The sequence below is a fragment of the Cinclus cinclus genome, chromosome 24, assembly GCF_963662255.1.
Source record: "Cinclus cinclus chromosome 24, bCinCin1.1, whole genome shotgun sequence".
NCBI lineage: Eukaryota > Metazoa > Chordata > Aves > Passeriformes > Cinclidae > Cinclus > Cinclus cinclus.
In genome coordinates this window covers 6,068,879-6,088,649 of record NC_085069.1, presented here as the reverse complement: position 1 = coordinate 6,088,649, position 19,771 = coordinate 6,068,879, and the positions used below count along the sequence as shown (strand labels likewise).

At 64.3% G+C, this 19,771-nt stretch overlaps 2 protein-coding genes across 2 annotated transcripts; one reads left to right on the top strand and one right to left on the bottom strand.

Annotated features, from left to right (window-relative positions):
* The first annotated feature begins 1,555 nt into the window (after window positions 1–1,555).
* On the top strand, window positions 1,556–8,849 carry OSBPL7 (oxysterol binding protein like 7). The gene is made up of 22 exons (XM_062508384.1): window positions 1,556–1,658; window positions 1,836–1,958; window positions 2,094–2,147; window positions 2,273–2,386; window positions 2,468–2,578; window positions 2,661–2,781; window positions 2,858–2,961; window positions 3,051–3,143; window positions 3,233–3,362; window positions 3,451–3,537; window positions 3,685–3,782; window positions 3,864–3,995; window positions 4,479–4,569; window positions 4,713–5,002; window positions 5,711–5,848; window positions 5,926–5,989; window positions 6,097–6,175; window positions 6,260–6,404; window positions 7,103–7,244; window positions 7,336–7,462; window positions 7,544–7,666; window positions 8,419–8,849. The coding sequence occupies exons 1-22, from the start codon at window positions 1,566–1,568 to the stop codon at window positions 8,525–8,527; spliced, it is 2,568 nt and encodes an 855-aa protein (XP_062364368.1). The 5' UTR covers window positions 1,556–1,565; the 3' UTR covers window positions 8,528–8,849.
* A 633-nt stretch (window positions 8,850–9,482) lies between these two features.
* On the bottom strand, window positions 9,483–18,291 carry TBX21 (T-box transcription factor 21). Its single transcript, XM_062508288.1, has 6 exons — window positions 17,870–18,291; window positions 11,503–11,657; window positions 11,300–11,421; window positions 11,053–11,211; window positions 10,263–10,324; window positions 9,483–10,134 (listed from the first exon to the last, which is right to left on the bottom strand). Exons 1-6 carry the CDS (start codon window positions 18,289–18,291, stop codon window positions 9,483–9,485), a joined length of 1,572 nt encoding a protein of 523 aa, XP_062364272.1.
* Between the last annotated feature and the right edge of the window lie 1,480 nt (window positions 18,292–19,771).

Sequence of the window (19,771 nt, the reverse complement as noted above, 5' to 3'; positions counted from 1 at the left end):
CCCTGAAGAGACTTCCATGGGGTGGTAATTCCAGGGATCCCCATGGGGTGCTGAGCCCAGCGGACTCCCATGGGATGATGATCCTGAGACCCCCGTGAGTTGGTTATTCCTGGGATCCCGGTGGGTCAAGTGATCCCGAGACCCTCGTGGGTTGGTGATCCCCAAGCTATCCATGGGATGATGATCCCAAGACCCTCAGCCATCCTGCGACCCCTGCGAGTTGGCGCTTTTAGGGACTACCGTGTATCGGTGATCCCCAAAACCCCCATGGAATAACCAAACTTGGCACCCCCGTGCGCCGCTGTCCCTCCCGGTGGTCTCCCCATCCCTTTCCTCGGGGCTGCGTGACCGGAGCTTCCCCGGTTCCGTGGCCGCTCTCGGTATCCCGGCGGCTCCCGGCGGCTCCCGGCGCCAGCGGCTCCGGTCCTCCACGGAGCAGGGGGCAGAGCCGAGCGGCTCCGGACCGCCCTCCGTGTTCCGCTTCCTGCCGCCGCCGCCGCCGCCACCGGGCAGGATGCGATCGGCCCCCGCCGCCCGCCCGCCGCCCGCCCAGGTGAGAACCGGAGACCGGCACGGGGGGAAGGTCCGGGCCCCGCGATCCCCGGTCCCCGCTGGCTCGGGGGGTGACACCGGTGCGGGGACACAGCGATGGGCTTTGCCCCGCTCGGGGGATGGAGACCCCCGGTGTTACCGGCACAGCCCCGTTCCGGTGCGAGGGGTCGGTGCCGATCCCCGGTAGCGTCTGCGGGAGAGAGCCGGGAGACCCCCGGTGCCTTCCCCTCGGAGCTGCGGGGCGCGGAGCCGCCGATACCGGTACCGGTGCCGGGTTATCTATGGCAGAGTGGTTATCTGCCGGTGCCGTGGTTACCGGTGCCGTGGCTGCGGGTACGGCCGTGACCCGTGCCGCGGTTACCGGCACGGTGGTCGGCGGTGCCGGGGCTTGGCCGCTGTCCCGGGGTTATCCCAGGATCCATCCTGCAGCAGCTTTCGGGACACACGAAAGCCCCGTCAGGAACAGCGCCAGGGGGCATGGCAAGGCCAGGAGAAGCTTCCCCGTGCCTCAGTTTCCCATTCTGGAATCGTGAAGGGCAAATGGAACTAAACGCCCTGCTGGGAGGGCTTTGGAGGGGCCGTGTCCTGGCTTTGGGGGGGGGTACCGGATGGAGCCGGGGTTGATCTCGGTCTTTGCACCGGTGTCACCCTCCTGGCCGTGCCGCGGTTGCCCCGGTGGTGCCCGGTCCGTGGGGCGGCGGGGCCGGACTCTGGACCCGGACTGGGCGGTGCAGCCGAGATAGTGCAGGGAGGGTCAAAGGCTCCGGCTCACGCAGAAGTTTCTGGGTGCCGGCGGCGGTGCCATGCAGGGTGCCCCGGGAGCGGGGGACGGTGGGATCCCTGCCACCCCCTGTCCCAGCCGGGGTGCAGATGCCATCCCTGAGCTCCCTGACCTGCCGTCCCCTCCCCGCAGCGGCTCCCGCCGTGACGGCAGAGCTCGGACCCGCGGCCCCGCAGCCCGGACGAGAGGGGGGGCTCGGCCCGGTGCCCCCTGCCCCCTCTGCTCGCCGACCATGGGCAGCCACGAGAAGGACCCGTCCTCTCCGAAAAGGGCCCTGTCCCGCTCCAACAGCACCGTGTCTTCCAAGCACAGCAGCGTCCAGCAGGTTGGAGGATTTGGGTCTGGAGGGCTCAGAAGGGTCAGAGGGAGGCTTTGGGGGGTTCCCAAACCCCCCTGGGGGTTAGGATGATGCCCCTTAGGGGACCAAATGTCCCTGCCTGGGGATGAGGTGGGCAGCAGCCTCTGGTGCTCGGGACCCCCACGCTGACCCCCATCCCTGCAGGGCTCAGAGAGCTGGGAGGTGGTGGAGGAGCCCCGTGCCCGGGGCAGCCCCGGGCAGCAGCCGCAGCGGCACGAGGGGTACCTGCTCAAGAAGAGGAAATGGCCCCTGAAGGGCTGGCACAAGGTAACAGGCTGAGCTGATACCAGGAGCCGTGATACCAGCTGGTCCTGGCACGATTTGGGCAGGGTGGGCCGGCTGTAGGGACTGCTCTCTGCACCCCCTCCCCCCAAAAAAAACCCTTTCTCCCTCTATCCCCAGCGGTACTTCGTGCTGGAAAATGGGATCCTGAAATATTCCACCACGCGCCAGGATGTGAGTGTGTGCCCAGGCTGTGGCCACGCAGCCTCCCCAGGGACTCAGGGCTGGGGACACCCCCATGGTCCCCCTGAGAAAGGGGGAGGGTCTTCCCCCTGACAGGCGTCCCTGGGCACCCCCAGGTCCTGAAGGGCAAACTGCACGGTGCCATCGATGTCCGGCAGTCCGTCATGTCCGTCAACAAGAAGGCGCAGAGGGTTGACCTGGACACAGAGGACAATATTTATCACCTCAAGGTGTCACTGAGGGGCTGGAGCTGGGATGGGACAAGCTTGGGGACATCAGGTTGTGTCCTCCAACTTGCCCCTGCCCCCTAGATCAAGACCCCGGAGCTATTCTCCAGCTGGGTGAACAGCCTCTGCACCCACCACCACGGCGAGCGGCCGGAGACATGTCCCCATGGGGGTCCCACGGGGACCAGCACGAAGGTGGGTGACAATTCGGGGTGACAGCACCACTCAGGTCCTGGGCAAATGGATCCTGACAGCGACCTTCTGTGCCCTGCTGCAGGGCCAGTGGACACGGATCCTGCCCTCGGGCAGTGCCCCTGCCCTGTCCACACTGTCCAGCTCCCGGGACAAAGTGAACGCCTGGCTGAAGGACAGCGAGGGGCTGGAGCGCTGCTCGGCCGGTGAGCGGAGCCCGAGGGGCTGCACGGGGCCGGGTGGGTGCCCCGTGCCCTCTCCCTGACCTCTGTACCCCGGCAGAGCTGTCGGACTGCCAGGCCAAGCTGCAGGAGCTGACGGGAATGCTCCAACACCTGGAGGCCCTGCACCGCATCCCCTCAGCCCCGCTCATCCCCAGCAGCCAGGTGAGAGGGGCAGCCAGGTGAGGGCGTCCCGTGCCCCTACCCCTCTTCCTGGGGAGGGTCCGGCTGCAGCCCCCTCCTCTCTCTCACAGCCCTCGGCTGCTACGGAGAGGCCGAAGAAGGGCCGGAGGACCACCAGGATCTGGTGCACTCAGAGCTTTGCCAAGGATGACACCATCGGCAGGGTGAGGGTGAGCTGGAACCCCCTGAGCTCTGCCACTGCTTGGCCACAGAGCCCCAGCAGCTGACCCCGCTGACCCCCGTGTCCCCTCAGGTGGGTCGCCTGCACGGCTCTGTCCCCAACCTGTCCCGCTACCTGGAGTCATCGCAGAGCCAGCTGCCCTTCAGCCTCCCCCCGGAGTACAGCCAGCTGCAGCGCAGCTTCTGGGTCCTGGCCCAGAAAGGTGCGATGGGGTGGGGAGCCTGAGCCTGGGAGGGGGTCTCAGGGCAGGTTTTGGGGTGCTGACCCTCCCGGCCCGTGTCCCCTGGCAGTGCACGGCTCGCTCAGCAGCGTGGTGGCCGCTCTGGTGGTCGAGAGGGCTCGTCTGGAGGAGATGCGGCAAGCGCTGGACCGGCAGTGTCCGGCCCCACGCCCCGGCAGCGCCGGCACCGCTGGGGTGAGGGATCACAGAGGACCTTGGGGTGCTGCTGCTGGGGTCTCGGCAGGGTTCTGGGTGACCCCTGTCCCTGTCAGCCCTGTCCTGGCTGGAGGGGACTCGGCTCAAGCCTCCCCCTTCCCACAGCCCGCCCTGCGCCGCTTCCACTCCCTCTCAGTCTCCTCCGACACCACGCTGGACTCGTTTGCCTCGCTGCACCCGGATGAGGTCAGGGGGGTGGGATGGAGCGGGCTGGGGGTGCTGTGGCCCCCCCTGGGATGGGAGCTGAGCCGGTGGCTGTCCCCGCAGCCGGACGCGCTGCCTGCCAAGGGCCGGGAGCAGCAGCTCTCCAACCGCAGCATCGTCTCGCTGGCCGACTCCCACACCGAGTTCTTTGATGCCTGCGAGGTTTTCCTCTCCGCCAGCTCCTCTGAGAACGAGGTGAGGGGGAATTGGGGGGGGACTCTGCTGGTTTGGGGAGGGGCTGTGCTGGTGGGGGGCTCTGTGGACCCCTTGCCATGCTTCATTTCTCTGGGTTCATCTCTTCCCTTTCTTTTCCCCGTCCCACCTCATTAGTTGGCCCGAGAGCCGCTCCCCATGTCCCCCTCAGCCTCTGGACCCCCCCTGCTCCCCGTGTCCCCCCCAGCCCCCCGGACCCCCCTCCCTCCCTGCTCTCGGGGTCTCCGCAGTCTCTGAACCCGGTGGCGGGGGCTGGCTGCTGCTGGTGCCCCCCACCCCCACCACTGCTTCCCATCCTCATCCCAGCATCCCCAGCCCATCCCAGGATCCCGGGGCTCATCCCACCCTTTTGGAGGGGGGTCCTTCCCGGTAGCGCCCCAGTCTCCCCCTTCATGGGGTCCCCCCTACATCCTCCCCATCCCTCCGAGACCCCCGAAGCCTCCGACGGTCCCTGCGCCTCCTCAGCCCTCGGAGGACGAGTCGTGCATCAGCGAGGTCACCACCAGCGTCTGCGAGGAGACCACCGAGCCGGGGGGGCCGGGCCGCCCCCCGACAGGTACGGGGAGCACCGGGGAAGGAATGAGCACCGGTGGGAGAACCGAGGGGAAGTGAGCTCTGCTCCCCGACAGCTACGGGGAGGGGGGCACCGGGGAGGGGGGCACCGGGGACGGCTTCATCCCACCGCCCGCTGCCCGGCAGGAGCGGAGCGCCCGGAGGAGCCGGCGGAGCCGCCGCCGCTGGAGCCGCCGCTGGAGCTACCGGGACCGGACCCGCGGCGGAGGAACCGCCTGCCCGCACCCCCCGCACCCTCGGGGGATGTGAGCCTGTGGGGGCTCCTGCGGAGCAGCGTGGGCAAGGATTTGTCCCGCGTGGCGCTGCCCGTGCAGCTGAACGAGCCGCTGAACACCCTGCAGCGGCTCTGCGAGGAGCTGGAGTACAGCTCGCTGCTCGACAGAGCCAGCCGTGCCCGCGACCCCCGGCAGCGCCTGGTGAGGGGGGCGAGCCGGGGGAACCGGGGACACGGGGGGGCTCGGGAAGGATTGGAGGTTCAGAGGGTATGGGGGGATTGGAGGCTCGGGGGATGTGGGGGATTGGGGACACGAGGGGGATTTAGGGGAGCTCGGGGGCAGGAGGACTCGAGGGACTTTGAGGACAAGGAGGGCACGGGGAGGTCGAGGGCAAGGGGGACCCAGGGGGTTTGGGGGATACTGGGGGTTCATGGGGTGTAAAAGGAACTCAGGGGGCGACAGAGGAAGGACTTGGGGGACAGGGTGGGCATTGGGAGGTTGAGGACACAGGGATGTAGAAGGAGCTCAGGGGACACTGGAAGTTTGGGGGATGTGATGGGACTTAGGGAGTTTGAGGATTTAGGGGCCACAGGGAAGCCTGAGGTCATGTGAGGACAGGGAGAATTTGAAGATTTTGGGGACATGTGGAGGGAAAATGGGGGGAGTTTGAGGATTTAGGGACCTGTGGGACATGGGGAAGCCCAAGAACATGTGGGGACAGGGAGAATTTGAGAATTCTGGGGAAATGGGGAAGCCCGAGGTCGTGTGGGGACAGGGAGAATTTGAGGATTTAGTGAGCTCAGAGTCACTTGAGGACACGTGGGTCTCTTGGGACTTGCGGGACCACGGGAGGACACGCGTGTGTCCGTCCCGGACGAGGTGACAGCGGTGTGGTGGCCATGGGGACAGGTGTACGTGGCCGCCTTCGCCGTGTCCGCCTACGCCTCCACCTACTACCGAGCGGGCAGCAAACCCTTCAACCCCGTGCTGGGTGAGACCTACGAGTGCGTGCGGCCCGACCGCGGCTTCCGCTTCATCAGCGAGCAGGTGGGCACTGGGGAGGGTCCCAGGGGGGCACCCCGCAGCTGGATGGGGCGCTGGCATGTCCCTCCTTGTCCCCTCAGGTGTCTCACCACCCTCCCATCTCAGCCTGCCACGCTGAGTCTGACAATTTTGTCTTCTGGCAAGGTGAGTGCCTAGGAAGGTGTTGGGTACTGGGAGGGTCCCCTCAGAGCTGGGGGAACTGTTGGGGGGCGGGGTCTCAACTCTTCCTCTTCCTCTTCCTGCACCTCCAGACATGAGATGGAAGAACAAATTCTGGGGTAAATCCCTGGAGATCGTCCCCGTGGGCACCGTCAATGTCCAGTTACCCAGGTGAGACCCCAACCCTGCAGGTGAGGTCCCCCCATCCCCCCCCTTGCCCTCCATGCCCACCCACGAGCTCGGAGGTGCCCACAGGACTGGGGACCACTACGAGTGGAACAAGGTGACCACGTGCATCCACAACGTGCTGAGCGGGCCCCGCTGGATCGAGCACTATGGGGAGGTGCTGATCCGCAACATCCGCGACGCCTCCTACCACTGCAAGCTCACCTTCTGCAAGGTGTGCCCCGCCCTGCCCCGCCCCTTGGCCCCCAGGCTCCGCCCACACACTGCTCTAACCCCACCCCTCTGCATTATCACTGGCCCCGCCCTGCCAGGTGTGGCCCCGCCCCATGACTGATTGGTAATTAAACACTGTGGTTTTGGCCCCACCTCTCACTTATGGCCCCACCCCTTCCTAATAGCCACGCCCTTTCCCCAAGTGGCCCCGCCTCCCTTAGTGCCCCACCCTTTCCCAGTAGCCACATCCTTTCCCAGTGCTCATGCCCTTTCCAGAAGCCTCCACCCATCACTCTTTGCCCCTTCCTTTTCCAATAGCCGTATCCTCTCCCAGTGGCCCCGCCCTTTCCCAGTGGCCACACCCTTTCCCAGTTACTCCCCTCTTTCCAGAAGATTCCTCCTCGTGGCCCCACCCTTTCCTCAATAGCCCCCAGTCTTTCTCAATTGCCCCACCCTTTTCCAATGACTCCACCGATTTCCAATGACTCACCTGTGTGCCCGAAAATTCCTCCCATCACTCCTGGCCCCACCCCTTTCCCAATAACCCCACCCCTTTCCCAATAGCCCCACCCTTCCCCAATGACCCCACCCCATCATAGCCACAGCCTCTCCCAGTAGCCCCACCCTTTCCTACTGACCCCACCCTCCCGGCCCCGCCCTTCGCCCTGGCCACCCCCGCTCAGGTCCCGGTGGCCACAGGCTCGGTACTGGGGCGCGGGGGCCAACGAGGTTCAGGGGGCCGTGCTGAGCCGCAGCGGGACGGCCGTGGAGCGCCTGGCCGGCAAGTGGCACGAGGGGCTGCACCGCGGGCCCACCCCGGGCCAGTGCGTCTGGAAAGCCAGTAAGGACCTGGGGAGACCGCCCTGAGGGGGTTACCCCATCCTGGGGAGGGGGGTCTCTCACTTCCCTGTACCCCCCACCACCACATGCAGACCCCATGCCCCGTGACCACGAGAGGAATTACGGCTTCACGCAGTTCGCGCTGGAGCTGAACGAGCTCACGCCGGAGCTCCGCAGGGTCCTGCCCTCCACGGACACGCGCCTGCGGCCGGACCAGCGGTCAGCAGAGCACCCGGGGGTGTGGGGTGGGGTGGGTTGAGGCTGGCCAGCTGGTCACAACCCCGTCCTGTGTCCCCACAGGTACCTGGAGGAGGGGAACGTGCCGGCGGCCGAGGCGCAGAAGCGCCAGATCGAGCAGCTCCAGAGGGACCGGCGCCGTGTCATGGAGGAGAACAACATCACCCACCAGGCTCGGTTCTTCAGGTCTGGGGGGTGCTCTCAGGGCTGGGGGAGCCATGGAGCAAGGGGGATGTGGGGGTCTTGTGGAGTGGGGAGACATTCTGGGACTGCTGAGGGTGCCTCTTGGCTCAGGGCGGCGTGGGGCTCTCAGGGAATGGAAAAACTCCCTGGAAGTCTTGAGGACACCCCATGGCTCAGGGGGATGTGGAGGGGTTTTAAGGGAATAGGGAGATCCCTTGGGAGTCTTGGGATCACCCCATGGCTCAGGGGGATGTGGGGCTCACAGGGAATGGGGAAATGCCCCCGTGGGAGTCCTGAGGGCACCTCTTGGCTCAAGGGGATGTGGAGCTCTCAGGGGAAGGTGGGGCTCTTATGGGATGGGGAGACTTTTCCCAGGTGTCTTTAGGACACCCCATGGTTCAGGGGATGTGGGGCTCACAAGGAATGGAAAAGCTCCCTGGAAGTCCTGAGGACACCCCATGGTTCAGGGGGATGTGGGGCTCTCAGGGGGATGTGGGGCTCTCAGTGTATGGGGAAACCCCCCCATGAGAGTCCTGAGGGCACCCCGAGGCTCAAGAGGATGTGGGGCTTTCAGGGAATGGAGACAGCCCCCCATGAGAGTCCTGAGGCCACTCCACAGTTCAGGGATTTGTCGGGGATTTAAGGGAATGGAGAGACCCTCTGGAGACCTCGTGGCTCAGAGGAGTGTGGGGCTCTCAGGGAATGGGAAAACCCCCCTGGAAGTCCCAGCCCTACCCCTCCCACCTCATCCCCAGGCGTCTGACGGATGCTAATGGCAAGGAGTCCTGGGTCACCAACAACACCTACTGGAAGCTGCGCCTGAACCCCGGCTTCGCCCACCTGGACAGCGCAGTGCTCTGGTAGCCACCCCCAAAACGGGGGCGTGCTGAGCCCCCCCAGCTTCTCACAGCAGTGCCCAGCAGCGGGGCTGGTCCCCCCAACACCTGGGGGGTGCAGAATCCCACCCCCCTCCCCCCCTTTCCGAGCCATTTTGTCGGCGTTTCGATAAAACTGTGATACAAAAACGGGTGGGGGGCACTGGCAATGCCTCCCCCCGGCCCAGGGCAGAGCCTTGGGGACAGCTGAGGCACTTTGGGGGCAGGGGCTGGCAGTGCCCCCCTGCCCCGGGGGCACAGGATGATAAGGGGGGGGTTAAGGGGGTTGCAGGGTGCCCGCGGGCGGGAAGACCCCACTGCTCCCCCCACCTCCCCTCCCCAAAATTGTGCACAGGGGCTGCTCTAATAAAGGCTGTGAAGAGTTGGGATGTGCAGAGATTCCTTCTCCATGCCCCCCCTCCCATCACCACTCCCGGGGGGCTCAGGGCCCCCCCTCCCAAATCAGGATGGGGATGCACGAATCCCTCACACACCCCCCCCACCCCAGCCCGTGCCTCAGTTTCCCTTCCCACACGCACAGCATTGACCAGAGCAGTGTCCCACAGTGTCCCCCCCCTTTTATTGCGATATGCTGCAGCCCCCCCCCACCCCACACTGAGCGTGGGGGAGGGGGTGTCTCAATAAATACTTCAGCATTAACCCCCCTCCCTTAAAAACCACCAACACAAAAAGAAAAACAAAAAAAAAAACCAAAACCAAAACCTCACCACCATCCATCCCCCCTCCCCGACCCCTCCCCGCTCACCCCCGTGGCCCCACCGGGGTGGCACCGGGGGCTGATTGTCAGGCTGAGCCCCCCCTCCGCTCAAATGTTAAATACCGGACGGGGTGGGAGGTGCACACGGGACCCATTTACACCCAGATTTGGGGTGCCCGGGGAGGGTCTGACCCCTCCTATTCCACCCCCCATCCTCCGGGATGGCTCAGTTGCCGTAGAAGCCATAGTAGCCCCCATCGGTGACCGGGTCCTTGTCGTAGAGGTCGCCGTTTCGGGGCGGGGGGGAGCTCTCGGTGCTGGAGGGGTAGGGGGACACTCGCCTCCGCTTGCACTCGTACAGCCCCGAGTCCGACGAGTCCCCCGAGACCACAGCAGCGTGGGGCTCGGTAGCCCAACCCTCCACCTCCTTCCCCTTCTCCTCACGGGGCTCCCGGTACCAGCCCAGAGCCGCGGCACCACCCTTGGGGCCGTACTGCCCGGGGCTCCAGCCCCCCGTCACCCCAAAACCCCCCGGCCCCTCGGGGTAATAGGGTAGGGGCGGGTGTGGGGTGGGCGGCAGCGCGAAGGGTTTCACCCCATAGGGCACCAGTTTGCTCCCTCCGTAGCCACCCTCGTAGCCACCGTACTCCAGAGCTCCTGGGGCAGGGGGCTGCTGCGGGGGGAAGTACCAGTGGGGCGGATCTTTGGGGGGCAGGGGCAGCGCAGCCCCCCGGTCCCCACCGAAAAATCGACCCGGGGGCAGCGGGTATTGCTCGGGTAGGAAGGGCTGGAAACGCGGGGCTGGCAGGAGCTGCTGGCAGCCGGCAGCCTCGGGAGGGGATGGGGTGAGGCGGTCACTCTCCGAGGCCGTGTACATCCTGGGAAAGAGGGGGAACATTTTTTGGTTTTGTTTTTTTTTTTTTTTTTTTTTTTTTTGATTTCTGGGGTTTGGGGCGGGGAGGGGTCCTCCTGCCAGATGAGGCCGGGAGGAGGGGGTGACACTCACGAGTCAAAGTTGTCCCGGAATCCTTTGGCGAAAGGGTTGTGGTCGATCTTCAGCTGGGTGATCTGGGGGGACATGGGGATGGGGGCGTGCTGCTGGCAGCTTGTCTCTCCTCTGGGATGTCCCCCCTCTCTCCCTTTCCCCCCATCTCAGCAGAATCCCACTCTTTGCCAGCTCAGGGGGTGCTGGGGGGGGCTGTGGGATGCTGGAGGGATTTAGGGAGGGAGGTACTGGGATGTGTGGGATGCTCCAGGGGGGATAGTGGGGAATCCAGGGGGAGGCTGAAGGGATCCAGGGGGTGGTTCTGGAAATCTGAGGGGACACGGGCAGAACTGGGAGGCCTCTGGGATGCTGGAGGGATGCAGGGAGAGACCGTGGGATGCTGAGAGAATGTGTGGGACGGTTCTGGGATGGATAGTGGTATTCTGAAGGGATCCAGGGGGTGGTTCTGGAAGTTTGGGGGGATACGGGCAGCACTGGGAGGCCTCTGGGTTGCTGAGGGGTTGTAGCTGGGGTCGCAGGGATACATCCTTGGAGTGCTGTCAGACAGGGATGGCCTGGGGGAAGGCCAGAGGGGTTTTCCTGAAGCTGAGGACATCTTAGAGGGTGCTGGGGGAAAGTAATGGGGCTGCTCTGGGACGGGGTTTGGGTTGCTGTGATGACCCTGGGATATTCTATCCCTGGTTTCTGGGAGGATGCTGGGGGGAATTGCTGGAGTTTTTTGTGCTGTTGGGGGGGCTGTTTTCGGGGGGCTCCACCCATGCTGGGGACGGGGAGGGGATCTCGTACTCACGTCGGCGTTCTGGTAGGCGGTGACGGCGATGAACTGGGTCTCGGGGAAGGCGAAGGTGTGGGTGTGCGGGGTGGGGTACCCGTCCTCCCCCTCGCCCTCCTTCACCTCCGTGACGTGCAGCCGCGGCTGGTACTTGTGCAGCGACTGCAGCACGATCATCTGGGCGTGGAAGGGGAAAAAAGGGGGCAGCGAGCAATCAGGGTGGGGGTCACAGGGAGCTGCCACGACTGCGGGACCCTCCCCTCACCTGTCCGACGTTGTTGGAGGCCCCCTTGTTGTTGGTGAGCTTCAACTTCCCGAAGGAAACCTCCTGCCTCATCCAGTGCGCGCCCGTGTTGGGCGAATCGGGGTGCAGGTACAGGCGGTTCCCTGGGGAGGGGACAGAGGGGACAGCGTCACGCCCACCCCACCAGCACCACGAGGATGAGGAAGGTGATGAAGAGCCCGTACCTGGCATGTTGCCCTCGGCTTTCCCGCACTGCACCCATTTTCCACCCTGGTAACGCCAGTGGTGTTGATCCACCAGCACCACGTCCACGCAGACGCTGTAGTGAGCCACGGGGTTGAGCCCCGACAGGTTGAAGCTGAGGAAGGGGAACATGCGCCTGGGGAGGGGACAGAGGCACAGACACTGTCACCCCCTCCCGCCGCCCCGTTCGGCCCTCGGCGCAGCTTTGGGCGGGGAGTGGGTGATGATGATGATGATGATGATGATTGATGATGATGATGATGGGGAAACTGAGGCAGAGCGGTGTCCTCCCCCTCCCCCGTCCTGCGCCCGGCTGGGTGCCCGTGAGGAGCTGAGTGACCCCGGCAGCTGGGGGGATGCTGTCGGGGCCGATCCCCCCCTCCTCCCCTCCCCGGTATCCTCCTCCCCCTCCCCAAGCACCTTCCGGATCGGAAACCAACACCGCTGCTATTTCGGGCTGGGCGCCAGCCTGCGCCAAGGGCAGGAAGGGGACACGATGGGACCGGGGGGGACCACAGGGTGGCAGCTGCCACCCCCACACCCCCCTCTTTCCCGGGGGAGGCTGAACCCCGCGTCCCCCTCCCCCGGGTGTCCCCTCAAATCGCAGAGATCTCTGCTCCCCGCTCGTGTCCATCACTGAGCACTCGACCCCCAGTAGCCCCAGTAGCCACCAGTGGCCAGCTCAGGTTCGCGGCGGAGCCTCTCAGACGTAGCTGCGGGCACGGGTTCAGCTCCCGCGTGGCTTTCCAGCCATGGAATTTTGGCAACTTCTGGAGCTGGACATCAACGTGTCCCCCCCTCGCCCCTCCTGCTCGGCCACCCCGTTAATGTCACCTCCAGCTGAAAGCCACCACCGGACACCCCCAAACCGGCACGGGGCATCTCCCATACAGGGGAATATTCTTCCCAAATTCCTGAGGGGAGAGGGGAAAAGGGGGGGGTCCGGGAGCCGGGAGGGAGAGGGGGGGGATCGACCCTGGCCCCCGCAGGAAGCGGGGCTCCGGCAGCGCTGGGTGAAGAGCAGTGGAAAGAAAAGTCAGCGGGTGGCGGCTGACTCAAAATTACCCTTGCGAGAGAGTGAGGAATAGAAAAAGAAAGAGAAAAAAAAGTGGAAAAAAATAGAAAGAGAAATTTAAAAAAAAAGAGAAGAAAAGAAAAAAAAAGAAAAAACAAGAAAGCGAAGATTAAGAAAATGAAGATTAATAAAACGAAGATTAATAAAAAGAATGGGGGAAAGGAAGGGGGGGGAAGAAGAAAAAATAACAGGAAAAAAGAAAATTAAAGAAAAAAGAAGAGGAAAAAAAGAAGAAAAAATCAGGATGAGAAGAGGGAAATGGAGAGGAGGGAAAAGGAGAAGATAAAAAAAGACTAAACCCAAGGAGATAAAATGAGTAAAAAGAGGAATAAAAAGAAGATAAAGGAAAAGATAAACAAAAATACAAAGATAAAAAGAGAAAGAAGCGGAGGAAGCAGCAGCCGTGGTGAGGAGCTGCGGGTGCTCCCCGCGCTCAGGACCGACGCTGGTCCCGAGCATCCCGAGGTCCCCCCGACCCCTCGCAGACCCCATTTTCCCCTTTCGTATCCCCAAAACCGCCCGTCCCCTCTGGAGCGAGCACGACGCGGCCGCGCCGAGGAAAGGGGGGAGCTCCAGCCGCTGATAAAAAAAATTTCAACCACATTAAAAACCACCTGGGTACCACCGGAGCCCTGAGCCGAAATACCGGGCCGAGCTCCCAGCGCGGCTGCTGCACCAGCCCGAGCTGCTGCAAGGAGCAGAGATGAAGAAAACAGCATTTTTTTTTCTTTTGGGGGGGGGATGTTAGGTTTTTTTTTTTCCTTCTTCTTTTTTTTTCTTTTTTTTTTTTTTTTTTTTTTTTTTTGCCTTTTGCGCGTTCTCCGGTGCTGCCAGCGGAGCAGCCGGCGCGGCTCGGAGCTCACACGCTGCTGCTGCCGCGGGGAAACCGCACGGGCCCGGCTGGGCACGGCAGGGTGGGGACAAGACCCGAAACTGCGCTCGCTTCGCCTTTATTTTTAAATCCCGCGGTGCTCGAGCCCCGGCTCGGGCAGGACTCAGAGCCCCGGGGTTGGGTCATTGCGGTTTGGGAGGTGCCCACCCCAAACAAACAAACCAAAAAAGATGGGTGGGCACCGCTGGTTTCAGCCTTTGAGGGTTTTGTTTCGGGGCTCTCGGAATTTGTCCTGGTGTGAACCCCTCGGTTCGGGGCGTCACGGGGAGTTGGGGACACCGAGGGGAGAGCTGGTGACACTGCGGTGGTGGGGACAGGGAACAGGGTGGACCCAGGTGGGAGATCGAGGAGATGAAAACTCCCCCCCACCTCAGGCAGGCACGGGGGGGCTGCGGCTTCCTGAGCCTCCTCCTCCTCCTCCTCCTTCGACGGCAGCGCGGGGACCGCAGGAGCCACCACGGGCATGTGGGACATGTCCCAGCCCCCCCTGCACGGCGGCGGGGCACAGGTGTAGGGCTGGGTGACACGGTGTGGTGGCACCACAGTGCAGGGCACGGTGACATGGTGTGGCTGCTGGACATGGGATGGTGACACGGCACGGTGACATAACATGGTGACACACCAATGCAAGGCATGGTGACACACCAACACATGGCACGGTGACACAGCATGGTGACAGGGTGACAGAGTGACACATGGCACGGTGACATGGCGTGGCTGCTGGACACAGCACAGTAACATGGCATGGTGACACACCAGTGCAGGACATGGTGACATGGAACACCTGCTGGACATGGCACAGTGACACAGCATGGTGACATGGGATGGTGTCACACCAGTGCACGGCCCGGTGACATGGCATGGAGACACGGAATGGTGACACAACAGCGCATGGCACGGTGACACGGAATGGTGACACACCAGTGCATGGCACGGTAACATGGAATGGTGACACCAGTGCATGGCACGGTGACACGGAATGGTGACACACCAGTGCATGGCACAGTAACACGGGATGGTGACACCAGTGCATGGCACGGTGACATGGCAATGGCCACTGGACACGACATGGTGACATGGCAATGCCCGCCGTGGTGCCACAGCACGGTGGCACAGCAGGACGAGTCCCGGTGACACGGCACAGCTGCACTGCCCGGTGAGGGTGACAGGCCACAGCTGAATGTCACAGCGCAGCAGGACACAGTGACAAGTCACAACACGGCCTCACCAACCCTGCCGAGCTGCCAGCCGGGCACTGCGTGTCCCCTGCCCAGCCCTCACGGGGACAGCTGCTGCCATCCCCGAGTGTCCCCAAAAGGTGCTGCTGGCTCTGGTGTCCCTCCTCATGCACAGCCATCCCTCAGATCAAAGCCACCCGTCGTGTTTGTGTCCCCAGAGCCACCCCCAGCATCCTCCCCAAAGGCAAAGCCATCCCTTGTGTCCCCGACCTCCGAGAGAGCCCCTGCACCCCGCAAAGGCAGCACAGAGTCACCCCCAAGGGCAAGGACAGCCCTTATGTGTCCCCAAGCGACAGGGACAGCCCCTTGCGTCCCCTCGAAATGCAAAGCCAGCCCCTCGTGTAACCCCAAAACACAGGGCCGGCCCTTTGTGTAACCCCAAAATGTAAAAACAGCCCCTTGTGTAACCCCAAAACTCAGGGCCAGCCCTTTGTGTCACCCCAAAGGACAGAGACAGCCCCTGAGCATCCCCAAAATGCAAAGACAGGCCTTGCATCTCCCCAAAAGGCCCCTGAGCATCCCCAAAATGCAAAGACAGGCCCTGCATCTCCCCAAAAGGCCCCTGAGCATCCCCAAACTGCAGAGCCAGCCCCCGGCTCTGCTGAAGAACCCCACGGCAGGAATTCCCCGTGCCCATCGCTGCCGGGGTGCCGGCGAGTCCTCGGGGTTTTCCAGAAATCCTGCCCTGCCGAGCCCCGAGAGCCACGGGGGACAGAGCGGGGACGGGGACAGGTGTGGGAAACCAGCAGGAGATGGTCTGGACTGGGATGGTTGGGGTGGGATGGCTCAGGACGCTGCGGGATGACACTGGGACAGCAGGAAAAGTGGTAAATCCCAGTGCCTGGCCAGGTTCATCCCAGTGCCATCAAGGTAAATCCCAGTACCACCATGTGTCCCCCCACAAGCCTCAACTCCTTCTCAGGGGTCCACGGGGGGCTGCACCCCATCAGTGCTGAGGAACCAGCAAGATGGGAACATCTCCCCTTGCCCTGCCCCAGAGCGCCCCAGCCTGTTTTGGGGTTCAGGTACCCCTCGGGTCCCCATTTGGGGTTCACGTCCCCCCTCGAGCACCCTGCTGGGGTTTTTCCTGTGTCTCAGCAGCGCTGCAGCTCGGGCCTGCACACTGAGAGCTGCAAAATTAAAAAAAAAAAAAAACCAAAAAAAAAAACAAAAGGCAGCTCAGAGTTGGGGGAAACGGATGTTTTGTGACTCTGAGTTTGTGGCTCTCCACAGCCTGGGGTTGCTGTGAGCCCCCTCCTGCACAGAGCGAACCCCTCCTAAGCCCGCAGCCCCTTCATCGTGGGGGATGGAGATGGGAAAAAAAATCCCCAAAACCAGTTTTCAGGTTGGGTGATGAAAGCAGAGGTGCAGCAGGGTAGGTGGGACCAAGATCTGTAGGGCCACTATAATTTCCAGACCCCCAGCACCAGGTCCTGACACAGCAGGGAGACCACTTCCCCAACTGGGAAAGAGAGAAAAAAAGGGGGCGGGGGGGAAAAATCTGAATTTCAGCACTTTCCTGCACGGCCTGAAGGGTGGTGGGCAACAAACAACAATTTGGGGTGCCCGCCACCCCTTGGGTGACACTGGGGACGTGTCACAGCATCCGTGCCGGAGCTGGTTCTCTCGGAGCATCCCCGAGCACAGCCGGGGGAGCTGGGCCGGGCACGGCCGTGGCAAACCAAGCGGCCTTAACGTGTTTAGACTTCCAACACATTAAGCAGGTCGGGCTCAGCATCGAAGTGACACCATCTGTCTCTCGGCCGAGAGAGCCGAGGGGCAGCCCCGGCGCTGGCTGGGCAGAAAGGGACCCCCTGGGCACGGGGATGGGGCTGGGCAGGGGGGGCAGCGCGGCAGGAGAGGTCGGGGAGGGGTCTGTGCCAGCTGCTGAGGGCACAGCGGGGGGATGCAGCACTGGAACGGGGTTTTGGGATCCCCTCGGGATGAGCTGGTGGTGGTTGAGCTCTGTGTCCGGCCCTGCTGCGATGCCATTCCCAGCGTGATCCCACCGAGACCCCCAAAGCGCAGCCCCCAGGGTCTGGTTCCCCTCATCTTCATCAGCCCGAGGTGAGGCTCAAGGATGGGTTCAGTATTTTGGGCTCCTCTTGGCCCAAATCGTGGCGGCTCCACGGTCCCACAGGGCCTGTATGGCACCCAGACCCCCCAGATCAGAGTTTTGGCAGACCCCCCAAAAATCCCCCGGTTCTCTCCCAGCCCCGGGATCCTGCAGCCCAAACCGGAGGCAGCACGAAGGGGACAGCGAGTGCCCGGCTGTGGCGTCACCAAGAGCGTTTTTGGCAACCAGGACGTGGCCAAAACGCTTCCCCTTCCCTGGTCAGAGATGGGGCAGCCGGGCTCTGCCTGCCCCACAGAGCAGCGGCGGGGCTCCCACCCCAGAGAGGGGACAGGGACAGGGGCTCACCCACCCCCCCACGGCGCTGTGGGGTGGCAGCAGCTCCTCACCACTTGTTGCAGCGCCGAGCTCCGGATCCGGCCCGTGGGTTGGGGCCGGATCAAAGCTGCCTGCAGGCCCCTGGCACCTTTTCCACCCTCCTGACACCGAGGGTCCGGACCCCCCTGTCCCTCCCTGATACAAGTGGGGACAGCCCCAGACCCTTTTCTCCTTCCCACATGCCTCCACTCCCCAAGGAAACAACCCCAGGGGACGTCCGGCATGCTTTGCCTCCTCCTCCTCCCAGGCTTTTCTTGAAACTCAGGAGGAGATGGGGGTCCATAAACACTTCCCAGCCCTTTGGGGAGACGAAGCAGGAGCGCTCAGCGCCCCCGACCTGTCCGACCCCTCTCACTGCCGGTGTTCCCACCCCCGCGCCCCCAGTGCCGGCCCGCACCGGACCCCGCCGCCCCCGGTGCCTGTGCGGGTCCCGGTGGCGCTGCCGGTCTCTGTCGCGGTGCCCCCGTTCCCCCGCTGCTCTCAGGTTCCCCTCGGTGTCCCCATCTCGTCCCCTCCGCTGCCTCACGCGTCCTGCGACAGTTCCCTCTCCCCTCCGATCCCCTGTCCCGGTGCGCTCCAGCCCACCCCAGTCCCCTCCAGTCCCTCCCAGTGCCCCTCTGCCCTCCAGTCCCGCTTCCCCTCGGTGCTCCGATCGTCCCCTAGATCCGCCCCCCCGGTCCCCACGGCTCACCTGCCCTGCTTGGTGATGATCATCTCGGTCTGGTGCTTGTGGAACTTGGCCCAGAGCTGGTAATTGTTGAGCATCACCTGCACCTTCCCGGCCGCCCGGTACCCGGGCAGGGCACAGAGCGGGGGGCACAGCGGGGCCCCCCCTCCGCCGAAACCGCCCTCGGCACCCGCGTAACCTTCCACCGGCCCGGCGGGAGGCGGCGGTGCCCGGTACGGTGGGCACGGCCCCAAGAACCGACCGCCAAAACCGCCGGGAGCTCCGTAGGGGAGTGGGGGGGCTCCCGGTTCCGGTCCCCCCCCGTCACCGAAGAAAGCGGCGGCGGCGTCCCGGGGTCCCGGTGGCTCCTTGGCGAAGCTGGTGGCGGTGCTGAGCATGGGGGGGGCGGGCCGGGGGGCTCCGGTGCCCGGCTCCAGCGCGCCCATGGACGGGCGGGGGGCACCGGCCCCGCTCAGCCGCTCATGGGGGTCCCCACCGGCGGCGACCCCGGGACGCGGCGCCGGTCAGAGCTGCTCGCTTGGCCGAGCTCCCGCCGACCCCTCCATGACCGGTGGTCCCGGGAAGGGTCCCCGAGCGGAGGTAGCCCTGGGACAGCCAAGAGGTAGTGGGGGCAAAAAAAAAAAAAGAAAAAAAATAAAAAAAAAATCCCAACCCCGCAAAAAACACCCGGAAAACCCCCAAAAGTGCCGTGGGGGGAGGGTGGGGGGGGGGGGGCCGTGCCGTGCCGGTGCTCTCACACGCTCCACCTGCCCATCCCCGCGGCCCCGCGCCTCTTATCCAAAGAAGCGGCTCCGCACCGGGAGCTCCGCCCTCCAAGTCCTCCCCACCCCCGCGGGGGCGGCCCCAAACCGGGGCGGGCAGGGGGCGGGGAGGGGACCGCGACACGCGGGGACCGCGACACGCGGGGAGCGAGGGACGGGACGGGCGACACGTGGAGGGGACGTGGGGCACGGCGGGAGGAGATGGGGGACGCGGGAGGAGCGGTGGGACAGAGGCAAGGGTGGGGACACGGGAGGGGACAGGGACAGCGTGGGGACAGAGTGACAAGGGTGCCCACGCTCTGCTGCCCGTGTTTTGGGGTGTGAGGGGTCACAGCGAAGGGATAATTCGGGTCCGCCCCTACTCTGGTGTCGCTGCAAGGGTGACACGCCTGAGGGATGGCACTGAGACCCCCTTCTGGTCCCCCCTCCCGTTCTGCTGTTTTTTGGGGTGGTCTGAGATCCCCGCGAAGCTCAGCCAAGCCATGCCACCCCCCGTGCCCACCGCCGTGCCCTGTCCCGTGCCCATCCCGAGGCCAGGCCTTCCCGGCACCTGTCCTTGACCCCGTAGTGCCTGGGGAAGTCCCGGTGTCCCCTGGAGCCATCACCGAGGCATTTGGCTCTGCCCTGGCCGCTTCCCTTGGCACACGCCCAGCTCTGCTCCCGTCAATACTTTCCATTCCCAGTGGGGCAGAGCCGCACTGGGGGAGGGTGGGGGGTGGCTCGGTGACACCCCGCCGCTCCCACAGCGCATGGAAGGACGGGTGACACTGCCACTGTCCCCACTCCTGGCACCCGGGCTCCTTCCCGACACCTGCTGGATCCTGGAGCTGCGGTGGGGAAGGAGGGAAAGGGGGACCCACACCTGAACCCCTCTGGAGTCCGTGGTGATCCCCCGGGAACAGTGGGAGTAACTGGGGACAGGGATAGGGATGGGGACAAGGGACAGGAATGGGGACAGGGATAGGGATGGAGACAGGAATGGGGATGGGAATAAAGATGGGGACAAGGGACAGGAATGGGGGTGGGGACAGGGATAGGGACAGGAATAGGAACAGGGATAGGGATGGGGATAGGACAGGACTGAGGATGGGAACAGGGACAAGGGACAGGACTGGGGTCAGGGACAGGAATGGGGACAGGGACA

Excerpts from the sequence above, each read along its gene's own strand:
- OSBPL7 (XM_062508384.1), top strand. The coding sequence starts at position 1,566 with ATGGGCAGCCACGAGAAGGACCCGTCCTCTCCGAAAAGGGCCCTGTCC. Across the intron at positions 3,996-4,478 it reads CCAGCTCCTCTGAGAACGAG|CCCTCGGAGGACGAGTCGTG; the intron begins GTGAGGGGGAAT and ends GCGCCTCCTCAG. Across the intron at positions 6,176-6,259 it reads GTCAATGTCCAGTTACCCAG|GACTGGGGACCACTACGAGT; the intron begins GTGAGACCCCAA and ends AGGTGCCCACAG.
- TBX21 (XM_062508288.1), bottom strand. The coding sequence starts at position 18,291 with ATGGGCGCGCTGGAGCCGGGCACCGGAGCCCCCCGGCCCGCCCCCCCC. Across the intron at positions 10,325-11,052 it reads CCGCCTACCAGAACGCCGAC|ATCACCCAGCTGAAGATCGA; the intron begins GTGAGTACGAGA and ends ATGTCCCCCCAG. Across the intron at positions 10,135-10,262 it reads TTCCGGGACAACTTTGACTC|GATGTACACGGCCTCGGAGA; the intron begins GTGAGTGTCACC and ends CCTCTTTCCCAG.